This window comes from Nerophis lumbriciformis, linkage group LG10, assembly GCF_033978685.3.
Source record: "Nerophis lumbriciformis linkage group LG10, RoL_Nlum_v2.1, whole genome shotgun sequence".
In the NCBI taxonomy this organism is placed as follows: domain Eukaryota; kingdom Metazoa; phylum Chordata; class Actinopteri; order Syngnathiformes; family Syngnathidae; genus Nerophis; species Nerophis lumbriciformis.
This window is the reverse complement of record NC_084557.2, coordinates 35,685,692-35,712,918: the sequence shown is the minus strand read 5'-3', so window position 1 is coordinate 35,712,918 and position 27,227 is coordinate 35,685,692. Positions and strand designations below refer to the sequence as shown.

The following is a 27,227-nucleotide window of genomic DNA, read 5'->3' as shown; positions in this document are numbered from 1 at the left end:
TTGTCACGTGTTGCAGCCATGAAATTCTAAGTGAATTATTATTTGCAAAAAAAAATAAAGTTTATGAGTTTAAACATCAAATATGTTGTCTTTGTAGTGCATTCAATTGAATATGGGTTGAAAAGGATTTGCAACTCATTGTATTCTGTTTATATTTACATCTAACACAATTTCCCAACTCATATGGAAACGGGGTTTGTATGTTTGTAATGAAAGCCTCTCTGAAAAAAAGCAAAAAGATGGGTGGGGGGGACGCACATGCATCAACTAAAGTATCCTCTTTTGTTGGCCACCCCCTCCGCTTCTTGCAATGGTGCGGCCCTTATTTGCATAAAGTGTCTGTGGGTAGCAGCAGACCAGCAGGGGTAGATTAGGGGGAGGGAGTGCATGAGGACTGTATACACATAGTGGAGGCACCAAGTGACTGTGTGGACTACTGTGAAGCCAGCAGAGTTATGTACTGTGCTCATCCTGTCTCAGGCACACGCAGCAACTCACTGATGTATTGCTACAACATGAAACCTGTGAGTACCTCTTTTTTATCTGTGATGGTGATGATGAGGATGCTGCACTCTTCAGCCTACTCTCAGATGTTTGTCTGCTGACTTGTGCAAGAGCTTTGTTTGGAACAGTGTATTCTGCAAGCATCAACATGTGATTCTTGTTTTTAGATCGGGGGAATAAGCAAAGGTGGTTTAACTTATCGCTGTAATCTGCATCAGGTTGGCAAATGCATCACTGAAGATGCAATTGAACGCAACGTCTTCACCATCGCCTCTCTTCCCTTCTAAGTGTGTTGACCAACTTGTGTTTGAATGCACTGGCAACAGTCCTGCTTCCTGTTAGCCAAGGCAGTAAGCAGCAAACATCTTGACATGAAGCAGATTGCTTGCTATTTCTATTTGATTTAGGCTGTCCCTCAACCGCTTCAGCCATTATCAAAGGCAGCTTTGATCTCGCTGAGACTAACCATATCCAGACATCATGGATCACAGAGGCAGAAAATTGGTTGCATGTGGCTGGTTGAGGAGTACAGCGCAGACCCTCTGCCTCCCCCAAACCCAGTGCAAGTTGATATTTTCTAGCATGATCAAGGAGGGACAAGCGGTAGGAAATGGATGGATGAAACATTGTTGTACCGCTGACATGTCTACTACTTTACATGTTGTTCAATACAAATACAAATGTTTAACCTTAGCTCTTAACCTAAAATAAAAACAACTCCAATGTAAGACGACCCTGAATACAAGACAATCCCTCTTTTTCTGCATTTTTTTCTGGAGAAAAATACCGTATTATTCATTCATTTTTTATTTATCTCCTTCATTGATGTGCATCTTTGATCAATAGACAATTAAACCTCAGCAACTAAACATCCATTTACACACCAATGCCTGAGAAGGAACAGGATGAAGAAAATCTTATATTTTCCTGCCCCCTTCAACGTAATACGTAGTCTTACTTAATGGATAGCATACAAACCAAACAAATATATCCAAATATAATGAAAACAAACAAAAAACACAAGTGCAAAACTTCATGAAGTACAAACCGAACCAAAAAAAGCAATATTTATAATTATAAATACATATGTTTAACCTAGTTTTCAACCTAAAATCCAATACCACCATACCAATATAAGACAATCCTGAAATTAAAAAACCCCATTTATTTCTGCGTTTATTCGAGGGAAAATACCGTATCATTAATACACATGCTTAACTTTGTTTTTTGACCTAAAATCAAATATCAACATACCAATATAAGACGATCGTGAATCTAAGAAAACCCATTTATTTCTGCATTTCTTCTAGGGGAAAAACAGTATCATTAATACACATGCTTAACCTTGTTTTTAACGTAAGATTAAATATCACCACACCAATATAAGAAAACCCCTTTTTTTTGTAGCTTTTTTTCTGGAGAAAAATACCGTATTATAAATACATATGTTTAACCTAGTTTTCAACCTAAAATCCAATATCACCATACAAATATAAGACGATCCTGAATTTAAGTAAACCCATTTATTTCTGCATTTCTTCGAGGGAAAATACCGTATCATTAATACACATGCTTAACCTTGTTTTTTTTATACCTAAAATCAAATATCAACATACCAATATAAGATGATCGTGAATCTAAGAAAACCCATTTATTTCTGCATTTCTTCTAGGGAAAAAACAGTATCATTAATACACATGCTTAACCTTGTTTTTTAACGTAAGATTAAATATCACCACACCAATATAAGAAAACCCCTCTTTTTTGCATTTTTTTCTGGAGAAAAATACCGTATTATAAATACATATGTTTAACCTAGTTTTCAACCTAAAATCCAATATCACCATACCAATATAAGACGATCCTGAATTTAAGAAAACCCATTTATTTCTGCATTTCTTCTAGGGAAAAAACAGTATCAATACACATGCTTAACCTTGTTTTTTAACGTAAGATTAAATATCAGCACACCAATATAAGAAAATCCCTCTTTTTTGCATTTTTTCAAGAGAAAAATACAGCATTATAAATACAAATGTTTAACCTCGGATTTTAACATAAAATAAAAATATTACCAGACCAATATAAGACAAATCTGAATAAAAGACAACCGCTATTTTTCTGCCTTTTTTTCTGGAGAAAAATTCCGTATTATAAATGTTTGACCTCGATTTTAACCTCAGATCAAATATCACCATACGAATATAAGACCATCCTGAATCTAAGAAAACCCATTTATTTCTGTATTTCTTCTAGGGAAAATACAGTATCATTAATACACATGCTTAACCTTGTTTCTTAAGGTAAGATAAAATATCACCACACCAATATAAAACAACCCCTCTTTTTTGCACTTTTTTCAAGAGGAAAATATAGCATTATGAATACATATGTTTATTCTCGGATTTTACATCAAATAAAATATTATCAGACCAATATAAGACGACTCTGAACATAGGATGACACTGCTCCTCTGAATTTTTTTCTACAGAAAAATACAACGTTATAAATATAAGTGTTTAGCCTTCATTTTTAACATACAATAAAATAATACAAATCTGAACATAAGACACCTCTTTTTCCGTATTTCTTTCTAGTGAAGAATACATTATTATAAAACCATATGTTTAACTTTGTTTTTTAACACTACGGTAAATAAAATATTACCATACCAATACAAGACGACACCTTTTTCTCTGTATTTCTTTCCAGGGAAAAATACAGTATTGTAAATACATATCTTTAACCTCAGTTTTTAACATAAAATAGAATATTACCAGACCAATACAAGACAACTCTGAACATAGGACGACGCCTCTCCTCTGAATTTTTTTCTACAGAAAAATACAGCGTTATAAATATAAATGTTTAGCCTTAATTTTTAACATGGAATAAAATATTACCATACCAATATAAGACGAATCTGAACATAAGACGACACCTCTTTTTCTGCATTTCTTTCCAGTGAAGAATACATAATTATAAATACATACGTTTACTTAAATTTTTAACAGAAAATAAATATTACAATACCAATATAAGAGGACCCTGAGAAGAAAACGATCCCTCTTTTTCTGCATTTTTTGCTAGGTAAAAATACAGCATTATAAATATGTTTAGCTTTGGTTTTTAACACTAAACAAAATATTACCATACCAATATAAGACGACACCTTTTTTTCTGCATTTCTTTCCAGGGAAAAATACAGTATTCTAAATACATATGTTTAACCTCAGTTTTTAACTTACAATGTAATATTACCGCTAGGAGTGTAACGATTAAATTCAATTCAAAATTTGGTTGAACGTGAAATGTGGTTGCCGATATTATATATTTCTTTAGAACGATACGATGCTAAACGATTCAGTGAGTTGAAAATCAATTAAGTAACTTTTTTAGCAAAAAGATAAAAAGATAAGCAGTGTGACTGTGAAATAAATACAGGTGAAGTTTTCTATATTCCTGTTATTTCTTGTAAGGAAATAGGGTATAAATGAATTCTGGATATAAACAGGGTTGAATAACAAAAGGAAACAATTTCTGCTCTCATTTTCAATACTCAAGAGATTTTTCAATAAAAGTACAGTAACCAACATTTTTACAGTAGATGTACCTGCTACTTCTGCTTTTATTTTTCAACATAAAATAATACAATAATAATAATGTCAAAAATCTCTTCAGGTTGAATTAACAGTAGATTTATCTGCACATTTTTGATGTTGTTTTTGACTTAGAAATAATGCAAATACAAAATAAATAATATTTAAAAAAAATGAAGTGCAACCAAATCTCATCAGGTTAAAGGAGCAGTGGGTTGACCTGCTACTACTCTCATTTTCATAAACAGCTACGATAGCAGAGAAAAGTCACAACAAATGCAAACGCCACAACACAATAAAATAAAGCCATAGCACAACAACTATAAGCCAAAACACGACAATACAAAGACGGAACAGAACCAGCGCAAGGAACATAAATCGATATATTGATTAATCGTTACACCCCTAATGACCTTACCAATATAAGACGACCCCCTCTTTTTCTGCATTATTTTCTAGGGAAAAATACATTATTATATATAATACACGTATAAAGTTGTTTTTTAACATAAAATTAAATATTACCATACTAATACAAGATGACCCCGAATATAAGACACCCTTGTTTTTCAGCATTTTTTTCTAAGAAAAAAAAATACAAAAAACAACACAACAAACACAACTATAATAAAAATGACAAAGGCCTCCACAGTCAGTGTCCAACATTTGACAGAAGTAGGTTAAAGTTTAGACAGACCATTAATTAAGGTTTTTTCTGGCAATAAATACCAAAGTAATATATTCGGGTCAATAATAAAAATGACATGTTTGAGGTTTAGTTTATTATTATTCCCCAGAGCATGGATTTTTTTTCTTAATATTTTAGCGGAACAGGATTGCATGTCCCCAAATTTCCAGTGCAGAAGATATAGAACATAAAATTTTTCCGCGTGCACAATTCATTAATCCATCCATCCATCCATTTTCAACCGCTTGTCCCTCTCATTCAACATGTTCGAAAAGGAGTAGAGCGAATGGTTTAATAGTCTGTTCACTGTTCACCATTTTGAAGCAGGGGAAGAAAATAATAAGAAAGTTTGATAGTGTGGTTGATAAAGTTTGATGGTTTAATCAGTAATGAAATAAATATACCTATACTGTATGCTCATATTATTTTAATATGGTTCCTTTACCTATAAATATGTACAACTTAGCAAATTTGACTGAATGACATGCAGTTTTATTCTCATCCTTTCCTAGTTAAGGCTTTTAATGGCGGCACAAAAAAAAAAAAAAAAAAAAGAGTCCCTTATCGTTTGTGATGCCATGATTGATGGTTTCTAAATCAATGCTATGCTAAAAGAGGATGCCATGGTGACGGCCCCCTCTCTGGCGGGGGCCAGAGGAGGCGTGCTGGGGCGGGGGTGTGACCATTATTAACGGGTCGCCTGCTATGCTGATGGTAAGGAGGACAATTGGCTTTATCCTCCGCCATATGCTGCCCATGGCGGCTCAGACGGGCCCAGAGTCGGCAGGGGCTCCTCTGTTTGGCCTGGCCCACAATCACCATGGGACTCATGCCAGCCAGGGTCACGGCTCTGTGTGTGTACGTGTGTGTGTGTGGGTGGGTGGGTGGGTGGGTGTGTGTGTGTGTGTGTGTGTGTGTGTACACGTGTGTGAGTGTGTCGCCCAAGCATGCTCAAGAGAGTCTTTAATAGCCTGCTTTACAGGACTTGTCGTCCGGGTAACTGACACCCCATTGATGCTGCGCAGGGAGTTTTATTTTCATTTCCTGGGCCACATCAAAGCACTGAGGGGAGGTGCAGGTGCAGTCCAGACCTCTCGGTGTGTGTGCGAGGAAGCATGCGTTGTGTGTGTGTGTGTGTGTGTGTGTGTAGTACACCACTATAGGACAAACATAAGTGGAAGCTGCCTTTAGTAGAATTCTGTTTTGCAATTAATTTCTCCTAAGCCAACAAGGTCAAATTGAGTTCTTGCTTGGTTGGATTCTTTGCTGAGGACAAAACACGGCCAGGCCTGTAACTCAATTTCATTAAGGAAGGAATTGTATCTCAGCTCTTGGAAGCCAGCAGAACCGATCACGATTAGGGCAGGGATTTCTCATGCTGAATGGTTCCTAAATCCGGATGAGGAGGTGCATGGATCTGCAGCTTATGGATTATCGCAATAGCTCTAAGTGTGCATCAGCTCTCTGCTTTGTTTTCGTAATACTGTTGCTTCAGACAGGAGAATATTCACCATGTCCTGTTGATATATGCTGTGCCTTTGCCCAATTGAACTCACTGTTCTTGTTTTTTTTTAGATGTACGGGCATTCCCCCGGTAATGACGACATCAACCAGAACCCGTCTTTACATCCGTCTAGCAAGGCCTGCAGCAATGTGTTTGCCAGCACTTTTTTTGGTAAGCAAGATGATGACGCCGCTAGATCTTTTCCAAACCATGATAAGAACATTCAACAAACAGTGTTCTGTGATACACACTAGTGTTGTCCCGATACCAATATTTTGGTACCGGTACCTAAATTATTTTGATACTTTTCGGTACTTTTCTAAATAAAGGGGACCACAACATTTTTATTATTGGCTTTATTTTAACAAACAATCTTATGATTCATTAAACATATGTTTCTTATTGCAAGTTTGTCCTTAAATACAAAAGTGAACATACAAGACAACTTGTCTTTTATTAGTAAGTAAGCAAACAAAGGCTCCTAATTTAGCTGCTGACGTATGCAGTAACATATTGTGTCATTTTCCATTCTATTATTTTGTCAAAATTATTAAGGACAAGTAGAAGAAAATGAATTATTAATCTGCTTGTTCATTTACTGCTAATATCGGCTTACTTTCTCTCTTAAAATGTTCTATCTACACTGCTGTTAAAATGTAATAATCATTTATTTTTCTGTTGTTTGATACTTTACATTAGTTTTGGATGATACCACGGATTTGGGTATCAATCCGATACCAAGTCGTTACAGGATCATACATTGGTCATATTCAAAGGCAGACCGGTACTTTTCAAAAGCGGCATAGTACCGAAAATTATTCATTAGTATCGTGGTACTATACTAATACCGGTATACCGTACAACCCTAGTACACACATATTTACAACGTATTTTATCTTTAATCAAAATGCATCACATTTAAGATCAGTCTTCGATTCTTCTAAGTAGCTGCAAATTATATTTTGTACTACCTTGCAGAAAGTTTTAATTATAAAAAAAATCCAGTCCCTGCATAGTAGCTTTGTGAATGTAATCCTAACTAGTAATATTCCATTATTTGTATTTTATTTTTCTGTTGTTTCATCATGCTATAAGTGGATATTTGATTGCATTGTTTGTAATTTAAGAAGAAGTGCAGTACTTAGTCAATTTGACTTACTTACTTTCGTCGCTGTTACGTTTCTCTTTGTTTTTTGCATTGAACAAAGAGAGCACAGACCACCAAGTGTTAAACATACTTGGATAGTCGCATTGATGTATTTCGGTATTGGTTATCCTGTTTGTTCCGTGGCTATTTAATTATTTATTTGCTGATATAAATTAAAAATGCACACATCTTCAAAAAAAAAAAAAAAAAAAAGCAATTTACACAAACATGCAGTCTTATTTCTAAATATAAAGGAGTGTTTTTAATTAAACTAAACAGAGTTTTAACAAATTAACAAACACCATTTTCCTCAAGGACTCACATTGCACTGTCATAAGCATGGCAGCCAAAAGTGCCCCTTCACTCTCCAAAAGCCCCTAGCGCGCCTCGCCAGCCAGGGCAAGTTAGAGCCACTGTCCTGGCTATCATTCATAGGAAGCAATTACATTAACAATCTGTTTTTGGTTTTTTACTTTTCCTATATTTTGTTCAAAATTGTAATGTAAGGTAAGCGAGCATGCCATTTTTTTTTTGATCTGATGGATTATTTTGTCTTTTTAATTTAAAAAAATGTACTTTAAAATGTCCAATGATCAACAGCTAGACCAGAGGTCCCCAAAATCCGGCCCGCGGGAAGTCCCAAGTTAAAAAAAAAATATATCCATCCATCCATCCATCTTCTTCCGCTTATCCGAGGTCGGGTCGCGGGGGCAGCAGCCTAAGCAGGGAAGCCCAGACTTCCCTCTCCCCAGCCACTTCGTCCAGCTCCTCCCGGGGGATCCCGAGGCGTTCCCAGGCCAGCCGGGAGACATAGTCTTCCCAACGTGTCCTGGGTCTTCCTCGTGGCCTCCTACCGGTCAGACATGCCCTAAACACCTCCTTAGGGAGGCGCTCGGGTGGCATCCTGACCAGATGCCCGAACCACCTCATCTGGCTCCTCTCGATGTGGAGGAGCAGCGGCTTTACTTTGAGCTCCCCCCGGATGACAGAGCTTCTCACCCTATCTCTAAGGGAGAGCCCCGCCACCCGGCGGAGGAAACTCATTTCGGCCGCTTGTACCCGTGATCTTGTCCTTTCGGTCATAACCCAAAGCTCATGACCATAGGTGAGGATGGGAACGTAGATCGACCGGTAAATTGAGAGCTTTGCCTTCCGGCTCAGCTCCTTCTTCACCACAACGGATCGATACAGCGTCCGCACTACTGAAGACGCCGCACCGATCCGCCTGTCGATCTCACGATCCACTCTTCCCTCACTCGTGAACAAGACTCCGAGGTACTTGAACTCCTCCACTTGGGGCAAGATCTCCTCCCCAACCCGGAGATGGCACTCCACCCTTTTCCGGGCGAGAACCATGGACTCGGACTTATATATATATATATATATATATAATTTTTTTTCATTTTTTTTTTCATTATTATCTTTAAAAATCTCTCCTTTCTAATCCATTTTCTACCGCGTGTTACTCTGTGTCTCTTAGCCGCTCAGGCAAATCATACTGTCTAAAATTGCATTTTCTCATCGATAACGTGACATCATCACGCTCGCGTCGCAGCAAGCTCTTTAAGTCAATTAGTGCGCAAGGAATATATTATATATATATATATATATATATATATATATATATATATATATATATATATATATATATATATATATATATAGCCCGGCCCCCGGTCAAATTTATTCAACCCAATGTGGCCCCCGAGTCAAAAAGCTTGGGGACCCCTGAGCTAGACCATTAGAAGTTACTGTAAAGCAAAACAAGTCAATGTAGAGTCAATAATGACAATAATCAATACATTGAAAAACTTTTTTTTCCCAAATGTAAGAATATTACCCTGAACATGGCGGGTGTGTGCATAATTGTAATCTCAATTTCAAGCAAGAACATACATTTTTTTGAAGGATTGTAAAGCCCTAATCGAAATACAAATATCCATACCGATCCAACTAGAAATAATTGGGAGGCCCCACTGTACACTGACATCCTGATCAAACTCTGCTTGCATTTGCCTTTTATAAGCACTAGTATTCTAACATTTACCGGTAACATTCTTGTAAGAATTTAGGGTTGTACGGTATACTGGTATTAGTACAGTACCGCGATACTAATGAATCATAATCGGTACTATACCGGTCCACCACCAGATCCTGTAACTACTTGGTATCTGATTGATACCCAAATTTGTGGTATCATCCAAAACTAATGTAAAGTATCAAACAACAGAAGAATAAGTTATTGTTACATTTTAACAGAAGTGTAGATAGAACATGTTAAAAGAGAAAGTAAGCAGATATTAACAGTAAATGAACAAGTAGATTAATCATTTATTTTCTACCACTTAAGTAAAGACCACGTAAATTTTTTTGTTAAAATAAAGCCAATAACGCAATTTTTTGTGGTCCCCTTTATTTAGAAAAGTACTGAAAACTACCGAAAAGTATCGGAATAATTTTGCTACCGGGACAACACTAGTAGCAGGACATCGGAAGAAAGGTTGAGCCCTGAATTAACGTGCCCGAAAACATTAGTTTACACTATATTGAAAACACCACATTCTATAGGATGAATATGTTTGAATTTCAATGAAATTTGTAATTATGAACCTTTCGCTGATGCAATATCAGAAGATACATTTGGGGAATGTCCTTCCTCATTCTTAGTAAAGTACATTGAGTCAGTGAGTCATTTAAATTGAAAGACGAGAGAATTTAGAATTGACCTGAGATGCAAGTCAAGCGTTGCATGTAACATATTGTCATGTACATTAGAGGGCACCAGCAATTTGCCCGACATCTGGAGTGCAGTAAACGGGCTGAACCAGCATGGCTATGAAGGTGTACTAGGAGTGACGGGCAACCACCAAACGCAGGCGGGGAGCTTCAACAGTCTGCAACAGCAGCATGGCCACCTGGTGAGATGCACATCCAGGAAGTCATATATTGTGGGGGGGTTTTTGTACTCACCGCCACTTCAACAGAATGTTTCCCTTGGTCTTGTTCAGGACTACTCTCCACACTCGGTGATGGACATGAACAGAGCTCTACCTCCTATGTCCACTTTTCACCGCAACAATGCGCCATCACATGCTCCTTCGGTTGACACGACGGAGAACTCCACAGGTGAGTCAGACAGCCATCAACATGTTTAGGTCTTGTTTGTGCGACCACATCAGGTAGCAAAGGATAGTTTCTGCACTGCAAAAACTGAAATCTAAGTAAGATGAAATATCTCAAATAAGGGTGATATTTGCTTATTTTCTGTCTGATAAGATAATTCTTCTCACTAAGCAGATTTTATGTTAGAGTGTTTTTCTTGTTTTAAGGGTTTTGGTCCTAAATGATCTCAGTAAGATATTACAGCTTGTTGCTGAGATTTGATGACCTATATTGAGTAAAACATGCTTGAAACTAGAATATCAACTGATGCAAAGCTGTGTCATCAACACTCACAAGTATAAAACTACTTTTTTAAAGTAATAATTTCTTACTTCAAGCATGAAAAAAAAAAACATGATGCCGAGCGCATATCATTATGTCAAGATAATGGCACTAGCATTTACTTAATTTAAGAATATTTTTCAACATATTGAGCAAAAAGGTCTCATTTTTTTTTCTACCAAGAAAAGTGCACTTGTTATTAGTGAGAATGTACTTATTTTAAGGTATTTTGGGTTCATTGAGGTTAGCTAATTAGGGACCGCAATGTCCCTTTGGGACAGAGGACCCTATTGTATTTTGTGCATTTTATTATTATTATTATTCCGCCGCCTCTTTGAGCTGTAATTTGACCCTCTTAACATGCTTCAAAACTCACCATATTTGACACACACATCAGGACTGGCAAAAATGCCATCTAATCAAAAAACCAAACCCCAAAACTCAAAATTGCGCTCTAGCGCTCCCTAGGAAAAATCACAGACAAAACTGCTTGTAACTTCCAGTAGGAATGTCAAAGAGACATGAAACAAAAATCTCTATGTAGGTCTGACTTAGACCTAGATTTCATACATTGACAGCCTTCAGCAAAAATCAACAGGAAGTTGGCAATTCGCCCTTCAAAGCAAAAGTTTACTAAAAACAGTCACTTTTGCCTCTTTGAGCTGTAATTTGACCCCCTTAAGATGCTTCGCCAAACTGGACACACACATCAGGACTGGCAAAAATTGGGATCTAATAAAAAAACCCAACCCCAAAACTCAAAATTGCGCTCTAGCGCCCTCTAGGAAGAAAACACAGACACAACTGCTCCTAGGAAGAAAACTGTGACAAATCTGCCTGTAACTTCCAGTAGGAATGTCTTAGAGACATGAAACAAAATCCTCTATGTAGGTCTCACTTAGACCTACATTTCATATATTGACAACCCCCAGCAAAAAACAGGAAGTTTGCAATTCCCCCTTCAAAACAAAAGTTTTGTAAAAACCGGTCACCTTTTTTCAAACATTATCTCCTCTGAGCGCGTTTGTCGTGTCGGCTTCAAACTAGCACAGGAGAGAGATTGAACCCTTCTGATTAAAATTGGACCAAAGAGTTTTAATTACTGCTCCGGTTTGGATTTTATGTGCCGTCAAAGTCGGTCCCGTCCATCGCTGCTTGCAGCTTTAATTTTACTTGTTCTGGAAAGTCTTTACAAGCCGAATTTTCTTGTTCTATTGGCAGATAATGTTGCTTAGTTCAAATAAAAATACCCCTAAATTGTGTATTTTTTTTCTTGTTTTTGAACACTGACATTTTGCAGTGCGCAGCCAGCGACGTGTGCTCTGACAAGGCCGAATCACTCAATGTCAAAGAATGGCCTTCATGATGAAGCCATACAGAAACAAACTTAAAAGGTGTACTGCAAAAAAACCAGCAGCACCAATGTATTAATACTATTAAAGACAAAACTATGTCCCTCCAGGAATTGTGCCGATTCACGCAAATTCAACCAATTCCTGCAAATTGTGCACTGCCTTCCAACTTTGTTCAAAGCCCGCCACTTCCCCGCATGTTTTGGCCAATCAGCATCAATTTGTCTCTGAGCGGCTAAGCTCAAATGCGCACACCAACTGTCTAATCAAAACTTAGTTTGTTTCTTGTGTAGACAATGCAGGAATAGCAACGACTAACAATATATCAACTATTTATTGCTCCTCCAGCATAGCTCAGACGGTTCCTATCTACAGCGCTAAGCCTTCTGGGTAATGTAATATATAAAAATGTACTTTATAGTTTACATGTATTTACAGTACAGGCCAAAAGTTTGGACACAGTTCAGTTCAGTTTCAGTTTATTTCGAACATGCATACGATACAATGTAATGCATCACACATTACCAGTTGTTTCATTACAGCTCGTCCGAAAAGGAGTAAGAAGAAGCAGAGCTTATTTAATCCTACCCCAGGGGTCTGCAACCTGCGGCTCCAGAGCCGCATGCGACTCTTTAGTGCCGCCCTAGTGGCTCCCTGGAACTTTTTCAAAAATGTATGAACAAAGAAAATGTTGGGGGAAGGGGGGGAATATATTTTTGTTTTAATAGGGTTTCTGTAGGAGGACAACATGACACAAACCTCCCTAATTGTTACAAATCCCATTGTTTTTATTAAACAAGCTTCTCTGATGAGAGTATTTGGCAAGCACCGTTTTGTCCTACTAATTTTAGTGGTCTTTGAACTCACCGTAGTTTGTTTACATGTATAACTTTCTTCAACGATGCCAGAGAAAGACGTGTTTTATGCCACTCATTCTTTGTCTATCAAATGTTTTATGCTGTGCGTGAATGCACAAAGGTGAACTTCGTTGATGTTATTGACTTGCGTGGAGCGCTTATCAAGCATATTTGGTCATGACTGCAAGCTAATCGATGCGTACATGCTATTTAGGCTAGCTTTATGTATGTATTGCATCATTATGCTTCACTTGTAGGTATATTTGAGCTCATTTAATTTCCTATGTCCTCTGTGTATTTAATTTATATCTGCATTTCTCATGACACATTATCTGTATGTAATATTGGCTGCATTTCCGATTGTGTGCCATGTTGTTCCAGACCACAGCAAACGTAACCCAGCTTGCATGGATTGTTATAAATCCATTAGAAGAAGACAGCCTGCCATTTCCTTTAACTTGGACACATACCTTTAGCCATTCTGAGCCAGTAATTTCCAGGAATTATCTCTCCTTCTAAGAAGCCTGCATTTGATTAATGTTTCCCGATGTCAAAATTTGTGTCAGCGAAGATTTGTGTCAGCCTCCGACACAGTCATTTTGATAGTAGGCTAATTTAGCTAATATAGACACTTACATCATGTGTTGCCTTCATTATATCACTTATAAAAGGCTTTTTATATTTTGCGGCTCCAGACAGATTTTTTTTTGTTGTTTTTGTATTTTTGGTCCAATATGGCTCTTTCAACGTTTTGGGTTGCCGACCCCTGTCCTACACTTTTTCACACCATAGTGAAGTGAAGTGAAGTGAATTATATTTATATAGTGCTTTTCCCTAGTGACTCAAAGTGCTTTTACATAGTGAAACTCAATATCTAAGTTACATTTAAACCAGTGTGGGCGGCACTTCTCATTCAATGCTTTTTTACTTTATTTCCATGACTATTTACATTGTAGATTGTCACTGAAGGCATCAAAACTATGAATGAACACATGTGGGGTTATGTACTTAACAAAAAAAAAGGTGAAATAACTGAAAACATGTTTTATATTCTAGTTTCTTCAAAAATAGCCACCCTTTGCTCTGATTACTTTTTCGCACACTCTTGGCATTCTCTCGATGAGCTTCAAGAGGTAGTCACCTGAAATGGTTTTCACTTCACAGGTGTTCTTAGAGACTTAGACTTCCTTTTATTGCCATTCAAATTTGAACTTCACAGTAGAGATAAGAACGACATTTTGTTGCATTAGCTCGTTGTAGTGCAGGATAAAAGAGCAATAAGGTGCAGATATAAATAAATAGATTACTGTACAGATACATATATTGCACTTTTGCATATGCATCCACGTTTATTGATGTATGTTATATTGTCTTTATATTCCAGCGAGTAAATCCGTTTTTGGGGGGAATTGAGGGGATTATGATAAAGCTCTCTTGAAGCTCATCGAGAGAATGCCAAGGGTGTGCGAAGCAGTAATCAGAACAAAGGGTGGCTATTTTGAAGAAACTAGAATATAAAACATGTTTTCAGTTATTTCACCTTTTTTTGTTAAGTACATAACTCCACATGTGTTCATTCATAGTTTTGATGCCTTCAGTGACAATCTACAATGTAAATAGTCATGAAAATAAAGAAAACGCATTGAATGAGGAGAAGGTGTGTCCAAACTTTTGGCCTGTACTATATATATTCATTTAATCTTTATTTATTCATAGAAAGGCAATTAAGAACATATTTTAATTTGCAATACTTGCCTAGTCAACAAGGCAGCCTTTACAAGACAGAGATGTTGAAAAGTGATGATAATCCCTCAAAAATGACTGATGTAGATCGCTCTCAACAGTTCACAAATGCTCTTAACCTACAAGGGGTAAATGTGTAATATAAATGAATGTTTAAGATGGGTAAGAGAGCAGAGAGCGGACAATAGGGAAGCTTTTTGTGGTGTTTTTTGTAATTCTATTATTGATTACTAATATTAGTTATAATTAGTTGACAGCACAATCATTTGACAACAAGCTCCAAGTATTTGCTTTTATTGTTATCTAGTGTGTGCTTTTAATATAAAACAAGTAAAACATCAAAGTATTTGTTTTCCAATTTTTGTTGAAATCCTTTTTGAGGTTAAGGTTGCAAGGAACACTTCAAACATTGGGAACAAATTCATAAAATCACAAACTGACACAATGTTATTGATTTTAAAAAAAGCCTCAAAACATAACGTTTGCTGCAACCTTCTGAAAAAGCTGCTGCAAATTCAGCAATCACAAAAAAGCCTGCAAAATCCTGGATGGGCTGATTACTAGCAGTGATTGTAAACGGACAAACAGGATATGTAACACACCAACAGCTGTGTAGTTCACCCAACATTATCAAATCAAGCTACTGCCATTTTAGCTATTAAAGTTAAAGTACCAATGATTGATATCCAGGAGATCGCAAAAAGCCGCTGCCTGACCAGGGCTCAGAAAATCTGCAGACTCCTCCCACCCCCACCAAGGACTGTTTTCACTGCTGGACTCTAGAAAGAGGTTCCGCGAACCAGCAAACATAACAACCGGAAACAGCTAACGGCTAACAAGATCTAGCTAACAGGAAAACTCGAAACAAAAGAGCTAGGAGACAGCAAACTGTAAATAGCTATTAGGAACTATCAAACAGGAACAGCTTACCGCAAACAACGACAAGTAGTAGACAATGACATCGACAATCATTAGCAGCAATACTCCAGCACAGACTGGATGGCAAGGCAGCTGGCTGATTGACACCAGGTGTAGCCAGGTGCCAATCAGCCGCAGCTGATGGGAAACAGCGCTCAGGGAGACAAGCAGGAAACAACCAAAATAAAAGCGCTGACAGGAAATAAAGACAAACACAGAGGAAAAACTAAAACATAACCAAACTGTCAGGGACAAACCTGACAGTTTAAATTGTATACATGTTCAAAATACATTTTGACCACCTAACCCATTGTGTGTACCTCCTACCCACACAAACAAACAATGTACTCATGTTTTGCAGTCTCAGGGAACCAGACCAACGTGTCAAGAGGGTCCCAGACCGGGGATACTTTGGGCAAAGCTCTGGCTTCTGTAAGTATGCAACAGCACAACAGTTGTGTGAAGTGAATTAGTGAAGTGAATTATATTTATATAGCGCTTTTCTCTTGTGACTCAAAGCGCTTTACATAGCGAAACCCAATATCTAAGTTACATTTAAACCAGTGTGGGTGGCACTGGGAGCAGGTGGGTAAAGTGTTTTGCCCAAGGACACGGCGGCAGAGACTAGGGTGGCAAAAGCGGGGATCAAACCTGGAACCCCCAAGTTGCTGGCACGGCCGCTCTACCAACCGAGCTATGCCGCCCCAAAATGTTTAAACATTCCAAACAATAGCTTGATCCATACTTGCCAACCCTCCCGAATTTTCTGGGAGACTCACGAATTTCAGTGCCTCTCCCAAAAATCTCCCGGGACAACCATTCTTCCGAATTTCTCCCGATTTCCAGCCGGACAACAGGGACGCCCCCTCCAGGTCCATGCGGACCTGAGTGAGGACAGCCTGTCATCACGTCCACTTTTTCCTCCATATAAACAGCGTGCCGGCCCAGTCACGTCATAACATCTACGGCTTTTAGAGAGTGCACAACTGCGCACACAACAAGAAGGAGACGAAACAGAAGAACGAAGAAGAGACAGTCATTGCGATGACGAGTGACAGAGAATAGAACGAGGAGGATGGACAATTCAACCCTAAACTCACTCCTCTCCTGCAAATTAAATTTCACAGATGCTGCCCATACCTACGCTCCTTTAAAGGCTGTGCTACTGGCTGCAAAGCATTGCACTTTCAAATACAACAATGAGTAGAGGAGTGTTATGTGTGTGTATATGTGGAAATAAATGAACACTGAAATTCAAGTATTTATTTTTTATATATATATATATATATATATATATATATATATATATATATATATATATATATATATATATATATATATATATATATATATATATATATATATATATAAAGAATAAAAATATATATATGGCTAGAATTCACTGAAAGTCAAGTATTAATTTTAGACTTAGACAAACTTTAATGATCCACAAGGGAAATTGTTCCACACAGTAGCTCAGTTACAATGATGGAAAGGACAATGCAGGTATAAATAGACTAAATATAGGGATATAAAATATAACATATATACCGGTACGTAATATTTACATATGTACAGTATATTATATATACTGATATATTATATTATGTCTATAACATATATACAATATAACATTTTATTTACCGTATTTTTCGGACTATAAGTCTTAGTTTTTTTCATAGTTTGGCCGGGGGTGCGACTTATACTCAGGAGCGACTTATGTGTGAAATTATTAACACATTACCGTAAAATATCAAATAATATTATTTAGCTCATTCACGTAAGAGACTAGACGTATAAGATTTCATGGGATTTAGTGATTAGGAGTGACAGATTGTTTGGTAAACGTATAGCATGTTCTATATGTTATAGTTATTTGAATGACTCTTACCATAATATGTTACGTTAACATACCAGGCACGTTCTCAGTTGGTTATTTATGCCTCATATAACGTACACTTATTCAGCCTGTTGTTCACTTTGTTTTAAATTGCCTTTCAAATGTCTATTCTTGGTGTTGGGTTTTATGAAATACATTTCCCCAAAAAATGCGACTTATACTCTGGTGCAACTTATATATGTTTTTTTCCTTCTTTATTATGCATTTTCGGCCGGTGCAACTTATACTCCGGAGCGACTTATACTCCGAAAAATACGGTATATATATATATATATATATATATATATATATATATATATATATATATATATATATATATATGTATATGTATATATATATATATATATATATATAAAAATATATATATCAGTGACGTGCGGTGAGGTTCATGGCTGGTGAGGCACTGACTTCATCACGGTCAGATTTACAAACATATGAACCCTAAAGTGTATCTTATTCACCATTTGATTGGCAGCAGTTAACGGGTTATGTTTAAAAGCTCATACCAGCATTCTTCCCTGCTTGGCACTTAGCATCAAGGGTTGGAATTGGGGGTTAAATCACCAAAAATGATTCCCGGGGGCGGCGCCACTGCTGCCCTCACCTCCCAGGGGGTGATCAAGGGGATGGAGGACAAATTTCACCACACCTAGTGTGTGTGACAATCATTGGTACTTTAACTTAACTTTAACTTTACACATACAAACTGTAGCACACAAAAAAGCACATTTAATAAAAAATTTTTTATTATGGTCTTACCTTTACTTATAAAAGAAGTCCATGCGCCGCTCCTTTTGAACAAAAGCATCGATAACTTGTCTTCCTTATCTTTCTTCAGTTTTAAAAGTCTCTCTGTCTCGATGGAGATCTTCCTTTAAGTATTACCTCCTGCTTCGATTGAAAGTCCAGGTTAGAAAACTGTTTTATTTTAGATATGTAATCCTCCATGTTAATAGTCCAGGCAAGAGGTAAAAATAAACGATCGCTGCTAATTGTTGCTGCTTGTTGTCATTTCTTCTGCAGCCGAGTAGTCGCAAGAATGATCTCTGGGATCACTAGCGCCCTCTACCACCAGGAGACGGGATTACTGCGAGCCTCACACAGTGCGTCTTCGCAGCCGTTTTAAGATTGCTCAGCACAAGAAATACGTTACACACATACAGTTGTTGACAATACACTGTACATTACATACCCCAGCTAACTAAACTATGGAAATGTATAATATAGTTCATATAGCAATACGGTCTCACTGCACAGCATATATATATATATATATATATATATATATATATATATATATATATATATAAGAAATACTTGAATTTCAGTGAATTCTAGCTATAAATATACTCCTCCCCCTTAACCCCGCCCCCTGGCCCCCCAGTCTCTCCCCCGCCCCCCAATCTCCAGAATTCGGAGGTCTCAAGGTTGGCAAGTATGGTTTGATCACACCAAAGGTGTTAGTTAGTGTGCAACGCAAACAGGAAGTAGTAGTTTTCCTGGCACCTCCACAAAGGATTCTCACACTTTTTTTTTTTTTAATTAGCCTCTGACTCATAATATGAGCGCAATTGATGACTTACTTTGACCCAGTAGCTATAAAATACCAGTGCAAAACTGATCCATTCCCCTCAGCCCACTCATCCTCCTCCTCTTTTTCTTTTCCTTTCTCCACCGTCTGCTGCCAGATTTATTCCCCCGATCACACCAGCAGCAGCTTCCCTTCCAGCTCGTCCACGCCTGTGAGATCTCCGTCCCCGCTGCCAAACGCCAGCGAAGCCGCAGGTAAACTGGCACTGCTGCTCCCACTGGGACCGTGTTGTTTGTTCTACTTTCGGTGTATTTTTTTAATCTGTGGGCTTTTGCTACCAACAGGCACAAATATGTGGTCCCGGGGCTCCGTCCAGGCACCTGTATCGCCGCATTATGAGTCCTCACTTATATCCATGGTAAGACTTCACTAATTAAGTCAATATGCCCACTTTTAATGCATGTCAGTGTGTTGTTATCAACATGTAACAATAATTAACATTTACAGATACTTATTTGACTGTATGTACACAATTAAGCTTATTGTTTATGTATTTCTTTGAAGTTATGACAGACCGACACAATTAATAAGCTAACAGCTAGCAGGCTATATTAGCAACAATTTTAGTTATCAGAAATTAAGTCAACAACATGCTTATGGGAATTGTGAAGGTTTTTTTTTAATTGTTAACTGTTGGACAGTAATAAGTTTATTATGTATTGTGTTTTAAGTTTTTACACGAGGCTAATGACGCGGCTAAGCTACGAGAGACTAAGCTAACCTGAGCTAGATGGACAGATAGAATGAAAATAAATGAACAAACTACTGTTAAGGGAAAACTAACAAACAAAATGTTTTCACATGACTTTATAACAGGGGTCCCCAAACTACGGATCCGGCCCGTGAGCGTCCAAAATCCGGCCTGGGGGAAGTAAAAAAATAAAATAAAATTGTAGTATTTTAAAAAAATCTGTCCTTTCTAATCTGTTTTCTACCGTTTGTTACTCTTGGTGTCTCCTAGACACTCAGACAAATCATATTGTAGAAAAATGCATTTTCCCATCGATAACGTGACATCATAGCGCTCGGAATATAGCGCAATGATGTTGCAAGTATGGCTATATATATATATATATATATATATATATATATATATATATATATATATATATATATATATATATATATATATATATATATATATATATATACGTTAGGTCAGGAAAAAACACAGAGGTTATATCATCCCTACAAGCCTGTTTTGCAGGTTTTCCCTGATTTAAGATTTTAGTTGTGTTTTTTCCTGACCTAACGTATGTTCAACTCTACCCTGGTATTGAGCACTGTACAACAGATAAACCACAGAAACCTCGACTATATATATATATATATATATATATATATATATATATATATATATATATATAAATATCCCCTGAAGAGCAGGGACACCTGCGAAACAGGCTTGTACGGATGAAATAGCCTCTGTGCTTTTTCCTGACCTAATTTTATATATATATATATATATATATATATATATATATATATAATTAGGTCAGGAAAAAGCACAGCATATACATATATATATATATATATATATATATATATATATATATATATATATATATGTAAACAGGCTTGTACGGATGAAATAGCCTCTGTGCTTTTTCCTGACCTAATTTTATATATATATATATATATATATATATATATATATACATATACATATATATATATATATATATATATATATAATTAGGTCAGGAAAAAGAACAGCATATACATATATATATATATATATATATATATATATATATATATATATATATATATGTGTGTACCGTATTTTTCGGAGTATAAGTCGCACCTGCCGAAAATGCATAATAAAGAAGGAAAAAAACTATGAAAAAAACTGCGACTTATAGTCTGAAAAATACGGTATATATTAGGTCAGGAAAAAGCACAGAGGCTATTTCATCCGTACAAGCCTGTTTCGCAGGTGTACATGCTCTTCAGGGAATTTATATATATATATATATATATATATATATATATATATATATATATAATATACAGCCCGGCCCCCGGCCAGATTTTTTTAACCCAATGCGGCCCCCGAGACAAAAGTTTGGGGACCCCTGCTCTATAACATTTGTAGCGCCCGCTATGGATTGTGGTCAAAATGCTTTGTAAGACATGCTACTGTAGCATCCAGCACATTAAAATAGAAAGTTGTATAATCATTAGACCAGGGGCGTGAAACTCATTTTTTAATCGCGGGCCACATGGCAGTTATGGAAGCCCTCGGAGGGCCACTTCATGATATCAATACACAATTGCTCCTTCGTTTGATTACTAGAACTGCATGTTTACCAACACAATGATGGAAAACTTGCTTTTGAATCTCAAGTCAAAGTGACAAGCAGATATTTAAGTTCAGCTTGTGTAGAAAGTGAATTAAAAAAATTTTCTGCCAATATTGTAATACATTTATCAATAAAGACGAAATACTTTATAAACACACATTATTTCCAGGCTTTGCGTTTGACACATGTGTATTAAACAAATGGTCAATGACTTATGGACAATTTGTTGCCAAAATACATTTTGCTTAATGGCAGCCATGTTTTCCAATCAATCCAGCGAAGAGTTTACGCACATGTGCTTGTCAGTCCCCTAAAGGTGTGTACTTAACTTCAACATTTCAAGTCAATACTTACTTAAAGGAGTAAAATGGTGTTGCCTAGTCATCATGTGCTGTATTTGTCAAAAGAAAGCAACACAGGCATCACAGTAGTGCTGTAGTTCTCAAACTTTTTTCACAAGGTACCCTTTCAGAAAAAACTTGGCTCCCCAAGTACCACCATAATGACCAACGTTAAAATCCAGTAGCATAGTAGGCCTATGTATTCATTTAAAACAAAGTAGAGGTTTTCTTTAACACGTATATTTAATATTTTTGGCCACAGTTTGAACAGTAACACAATGTTTGAATACAGGAAAATAAAACACTGTACTTTAATCAAGTGATTCTTTGGCGTACCACTAGATGGAGCCTGGTACCACTAGGGGTACACGTACCACAGTTTGCAGTAGTGTATTGATGAATTTCCACTCTTTTTTTGTTCTAAAGAGTAAGGCTCCTGAAAAAATGTGATTCCATCCAAAGCACGATTCTTTTTTCCTGATTCTGAATTGATTCATAATTTTTAAGAATCTATTAAATTTTTTTTTTTTAAGAATCAATTTTTGAAAATACAGTACTTTTTTAGGCCATCTGCGCACTTACTGGCTGCATGTATGTATGTCATACATCAGCAGCCAAGGTCAGGAAAAAACACAGAGTTAGGGTTCGGGTTCGGGTTAGGGTTAGGGTTAGGGTTAGGGTTGGGGTTAGGGTTAGGGTTAAATCCAGCGAGCTCGATGACATTTCCTTGAATTACCTGTTTTGAAAACATGATAATTTCTATACCATTTAAAATATTGCAAGAAAGCAGGGAAATTATTTATAGAGCAGATACAATTACAAAATAGTTAAATAAATCATTATAAAATAATTATGAATAAGATTCGGTTTAAATAGATTCTGAACTGAATCATTACCTCAAGAATCAGAATCGAATCAAATTGTGAGTTGCTGTTTGAGTCACATCCCTGTTTGTGATTTTCCTTGCTGTTCTGGTACAAAAGCAGTTAATTCCTTTTTGTCTTAAATTAGTCTCAGGTAGAGGACCGACTGGACAGACTGGACGATGTGATCCACGTCTTAAGGAACCACGCCGTCGGTCCCACTGTCGGCTTCGCCTCTGACATGCACAGCCTGCTGAACCAGAACCAACACGGCCGGCCAAGCCCTGTGGCCACGCTGCCCCTCGCCTGCCACTCTCCATCTATGGTTGGTTAATATTTCACATTGTAGCTATTAAGCATGAAAGTGTGTGTTTTTGTTCTGTTCAGTTTCTGTCGCTTGTATGCTCACAGAGCGGTTGTTATCGTCAGAATAGGAAACAGAACACAATGGGCGAGAGCGGAGACTCGTCAGTCTTGTATAGGAAGTGTATTGAATGTGTGGACTATAATTCCACTGCAGGATGATGGGGGGCACCTCTGATCCAGCATGCTTGTCCCTTTTAACCGAATGGGAGGATTTGGGGCTAGCTGGAGTGAAATAATATACTAATCCTCTCGGGAAAGGGGTATTAAGTACTTCTGTTTTTCCAATTGAGATATGTTGATTTGTAGTGAATGACTGCTGTGTTTAGGGAGCAGTTTTAAGGGGCTGGATTGAGATCAAGTGATCCTCTCAGAGTATAGATGTTGGTTTTGTATCTCTAGTTTGAAAGTTATGTGACCATCCGAGACCGGTCATTCATTATTGGCAGGATGTGCTCTACTGTGTGTAGGACTAACTGCGAACACATCAGTATCCTCCTTATCTCTTCCCCTTCTTTGTGTGCCGTAAAGGTTGAGGCTGTCACCATGAATAACAACCACTCAGCCTTCCAGAGCCGCACACAAAATGGCCACCTGTACGCCAGGCAGAGGGCCACGCTTGAGCTGACGCCAGGAGAAGGCAGAGGTGACTCAACGGCACAATTAGTGTGCCCTGCACTATTGTTTGAATAATAATGTTGACGTCTGATGGGTGTCACAGAGTGTAACCATTTGACGTGTTCCTCATGCAGGGACTTTGGGGAATCCCGGGAATGTGGAGCTGAAGATGGAAGGCAGCGAGAAGGAAGACATGATGCACACCGGTCACAGCTCTGACAGTCAGAGGTCAGACGAGGAGGGCGACCACAAGATGCATGGAGAAAACAGCAGGGACAGGTAAACACTGATATTCATTAGTTACACCCAACATACGATCTGTATTAATTATCCAACTTTTACAAAGATAATAGGGCTCGGTTTTCATTGACACAGTCAGATAGCTATTATTTTATCAATATCTTTATTATTGTAGTTTGCAATGGTGTACCGCTGCATCATGTCTAGCCATATAGTTGCCCGCTATAGATACAGTACATACATAAAGTGACCCATGAGCACCAAAGTTGTTTTACAAGACAGTTACAAAAGCTTTCAAATGGTCACTTTTAGTTTGACCTGAACAATGTCAGCAAAATCCATAAAGTGCAAAAGTGCCATTGCTCTGCCACAGAGTTGGTATCAGATATATTTTCATTATTTAAAATGTAAATATTTATTTACAATTTTTTTAGAATGTTACAAGTTTTTTAGTACAAAATAATGCACCATATTTGATTGAAAGAAAACTTGGGAACATAGTACTGCAAAGTCTGTGGAAACCGTTAGATTTGCAGAAAATCAAAGCAACAAACCTCATTATATTGTGAAATTAAAGGCATGTGTGATCCTGAGGAAACGGAACCCTAATAATGCCTGCATGGTTCCTACTATCTACTTTACGATATCAAAATGACTGCCAAAAAGATAATTGAAACTGGAACACTAGTGACTTTTGTACATATGGGCTGTTCTACAAATATAGTATATAGTAATAATACGAAAATGACCATTCACCCTATAGTAAGGGTTAAGGGTGTAACAATTGATCGATACATCGATTTATATTCCTAAATTTCAAGTATATCGATCTATACTCTGCAAGTTACCCCTCCAAGAGATATGTATCGATCCAATAATGGTTTTAAAAAGAAATGGATCGATTTTATCGATACTAAAAAAAGGAAAACATTGAATTTAAGAATAGCAGACTTTATACAAAGTTTAGCACTTGTAATAATAAATATTTTAAACGCTCCTGTCTGTGGCGTCATCAAAACAAAAATGGCAGATATCTACGGTGACTGGTCACTAGTCAATCACAGGACACAAATACAAAACCATTCACACTCACATTTACAATTTAGAGTCTCCAAATAACATCCCTTAGACCTGGGCGATATAATAAATCAATAAGTCAATTGTGATAATGGACTCGACAACCTTGTGTGTGTGTGTTTGTTTTCTTTGTGTGTTATTTTTAAACAGAGTGCAAGAAGGGTCACTCTATGCATCACTCTCAGCACCTGAGCGTGTTTATTAAATAGCAGAATTAAATGAACACAGTGAACCCTCTAGTCATCCTTCCACAATCTTTGTAGGATAGTAAAACCAAATGTCCATGTGTGGGAATATTTCGACTTTAATCCAAGTGAGCACATACAAACAAACCAGTATGCCAAATGGAAAGTAATGGCAAAATACAAACACCTTGAAGATGTTTTTATTTTTTTAATAACAGAGATTGAAAGTTGTGTTTGTTTACCTTTTAGCGATAATTAAAAGTTATTGACCTTCCAGTTACATTTGTAAAAAATATTAAAGAGTTTATTGCGCTTGAAAGGGCTACTTGCATTATTTACATTATGATTATTATGTATTATGTTTACATTACATGAATTTGGTCTGAAAATAATGCTAACAAATGTACAGTTTATTAGCATTGATCTATATGTTAAGTTAAAGTTAAAGTACCCATGATTGTGACAATATGTTGTCTGGCCTAACCAGGAGAAAATGACAATGTTACAGAATGGGTAGTAGATATTGAAAATGAGATTAAAACAGTCACTGAAAGGAAATTGTTGATTGGTAGCAGTCATTGAAAGATAGGAGAGAGTGAGGTCTTTTTTGTGGCCAGTAGAGAGCAGTAAAATCCCCTTTTAAATCTCAATCGCCTATGATAAACTTTGCTGTGCAACAACACTCACGATAGCCTCTCTCCTCTTATTAAAGCATCCATGAGGATGAAGATCTGAGCCCGGAGCAGAAGGCCGAGCGTGAGCGTGAGAGGAGGATGGCCAACAACGCTCGGGAGCGTCTGCGTGTGCGGGACATCAACGAGGCCTTCAAAGAACTGGGTCACATGTGTCAGTTGCATCTCAAGAGCGAGAAGCCACAGACCAAATTGCTAGTGTTGCACCAGGCCGTGTCCGTCATCCTCAGCTTGGAACAACAAGTCAGAGGTGATCACACACACACACACACACACACACACACACACGCACACAGTCAATGATGCCCGTGGCGAACAATTGAGTCTAAACACTATTTGTCCCACAGAGAGAAACCTCAACCCCAAAGCAGCGTGTCTCAGGAGGAGAGAAGAAGAGAAGGTCTCTGGTGTCATGACAGATCCACAGTCCATGCATGGCGTGTTTCATCCAGGTCTGACTGACCCTCCAAACCCAATGGGTCATCTCTGATTCTCCAAATACAGTAATGAATAACTCCTAATTACCAATGTGGACTTACATGCTTAAAACATTTATATTTTTATTACAATTTGGTCGGTGATACGGTGTTAAAGGCCCCAGCTGAGCACTACATTGCGTGTGTTAGAGCATTCCTTTTTTAAATCACTAGCTGATAAAAGCTTCACTTTCTCAGACAGATCAACTCTTGAGTGTCAAAATTGGGTCCAAAAGCAGAAAAAAAAAGTGTTGCTGCAGTTTTACATTTCTGGCTTCTCTAACACACCTCTAACTTTGTGCCTAAACATTTACTTCGAACAGACAAATGCATTGTAACCTGCAGATGTTTTGTACATTTTTTTTCTATATTTATTATCTTTACCCAGTTGTGGCGAGGTGTCATCGGCAGTTTGGCAGAGTATTTAACAGTTATCACTATTTCCCCACAATCCCAAACATGTCCACATTTGTGTGTGTGTGTGTGTGTTCCGACAGCAGATTCAATTTGTTCTGTGGCATCGAGAGTGTGCGAGCTGCTGTAAGTGTGTGTGTTGCAGGAGTTGGACCATTCTGTGAATGAACAGATCTCCAAGAATGTTATCGTTTGCATTATATACAATATATATTCAAGCTGTTCTATTCATTAGCACTGTTGAGAGGAGTAAACACTGGTGGTCAAAAACTAAAAACTTCACATTGTTCCTCTTCGGACCTAGCCAAATGGTTGTTCTGCATGTTTAATTAGGACTTTTCCTTTTTTTCTAAGTTATGTAAGTTATCTTTTATACAAATTAAGAATGTGTGTTTATGTTAATTT

At 37.3% G+C, this 27,227-nt stretch overlaps 2 protein-coding genes across 2 annotated transcripts in view; one reads left to right on the top strand and one right to left on the bottom strand.

Annotated features, from left to right (window-relative positions):
- Positions 1-15,858, bottom strand: part of rfx7b (regulatory factor X7b) — an 88,483-nt gene extending 72,625 nt beyond the window's left edge. The window contains exon 1 of the mRNA XM_072913942.1: positions 15,769-15,858. Within this exon, the coding sequence (XP_072770043.1) occupies positions 15,769-15,800 (32 nt within the window). The 5' untranslated portion in view covers positions 15,801-15,858. The remainder of the gene's footprint in view (positions 1-15,768) is intronic.
- Positions 371-27,227, top strand: part of LOC133612369 (transcription factor 12-like) — a 27,078-nt gene continuing 221 nt past the window's right edge. The window contains exons 1-12 of the mRNA XM_061969724.2: positions 371-524; positions 6,367-6,466; positions 10,218-10,360; positions 10,451-10,568; positions 16,118-16,188; positions 19,345-19,441; positions 19,532-19,605; positions 22,906-23,082; positions 23,652-23,766; positions 23,873-24,017; positions 25,953-26,182; positions 26,280-27,227. The exon at positions 26,280-27,227 is cut by the window's right edge and continues 221 nt beyond it. Of these exons, the coding sequence (XP_061825708.1) occupies positions 456-524; positions 6,367-6,466; positions 10,218-10,360; positions 10,451-10,568; positions 16,118-16,188; positions 19,345-19,441; positions 19,532-19,605; positions 22,906-23,082; positions 23,652-23,766; positions 23,873-24,017; positions 25,953-26,182; positions 26,280-26,422 (1,482 nt within the window). The 5' untranslated portion in view covers positions 371-455 and the 3' untranslated portion in view covers positions 26,423-27,227. The remainder of the gene's footprint in view (positions 525-6,366; positions 6,467-10,217; positions 10,361-10,450; positions 10,569-16,117; positions 16,189-19,344; positions 19,442-19,531; positions 19,606-22,905; positions 23,083-23,651; positions 23,767-23,872; positions 24,018-25,952; positions 26,183-26,279) is intronic.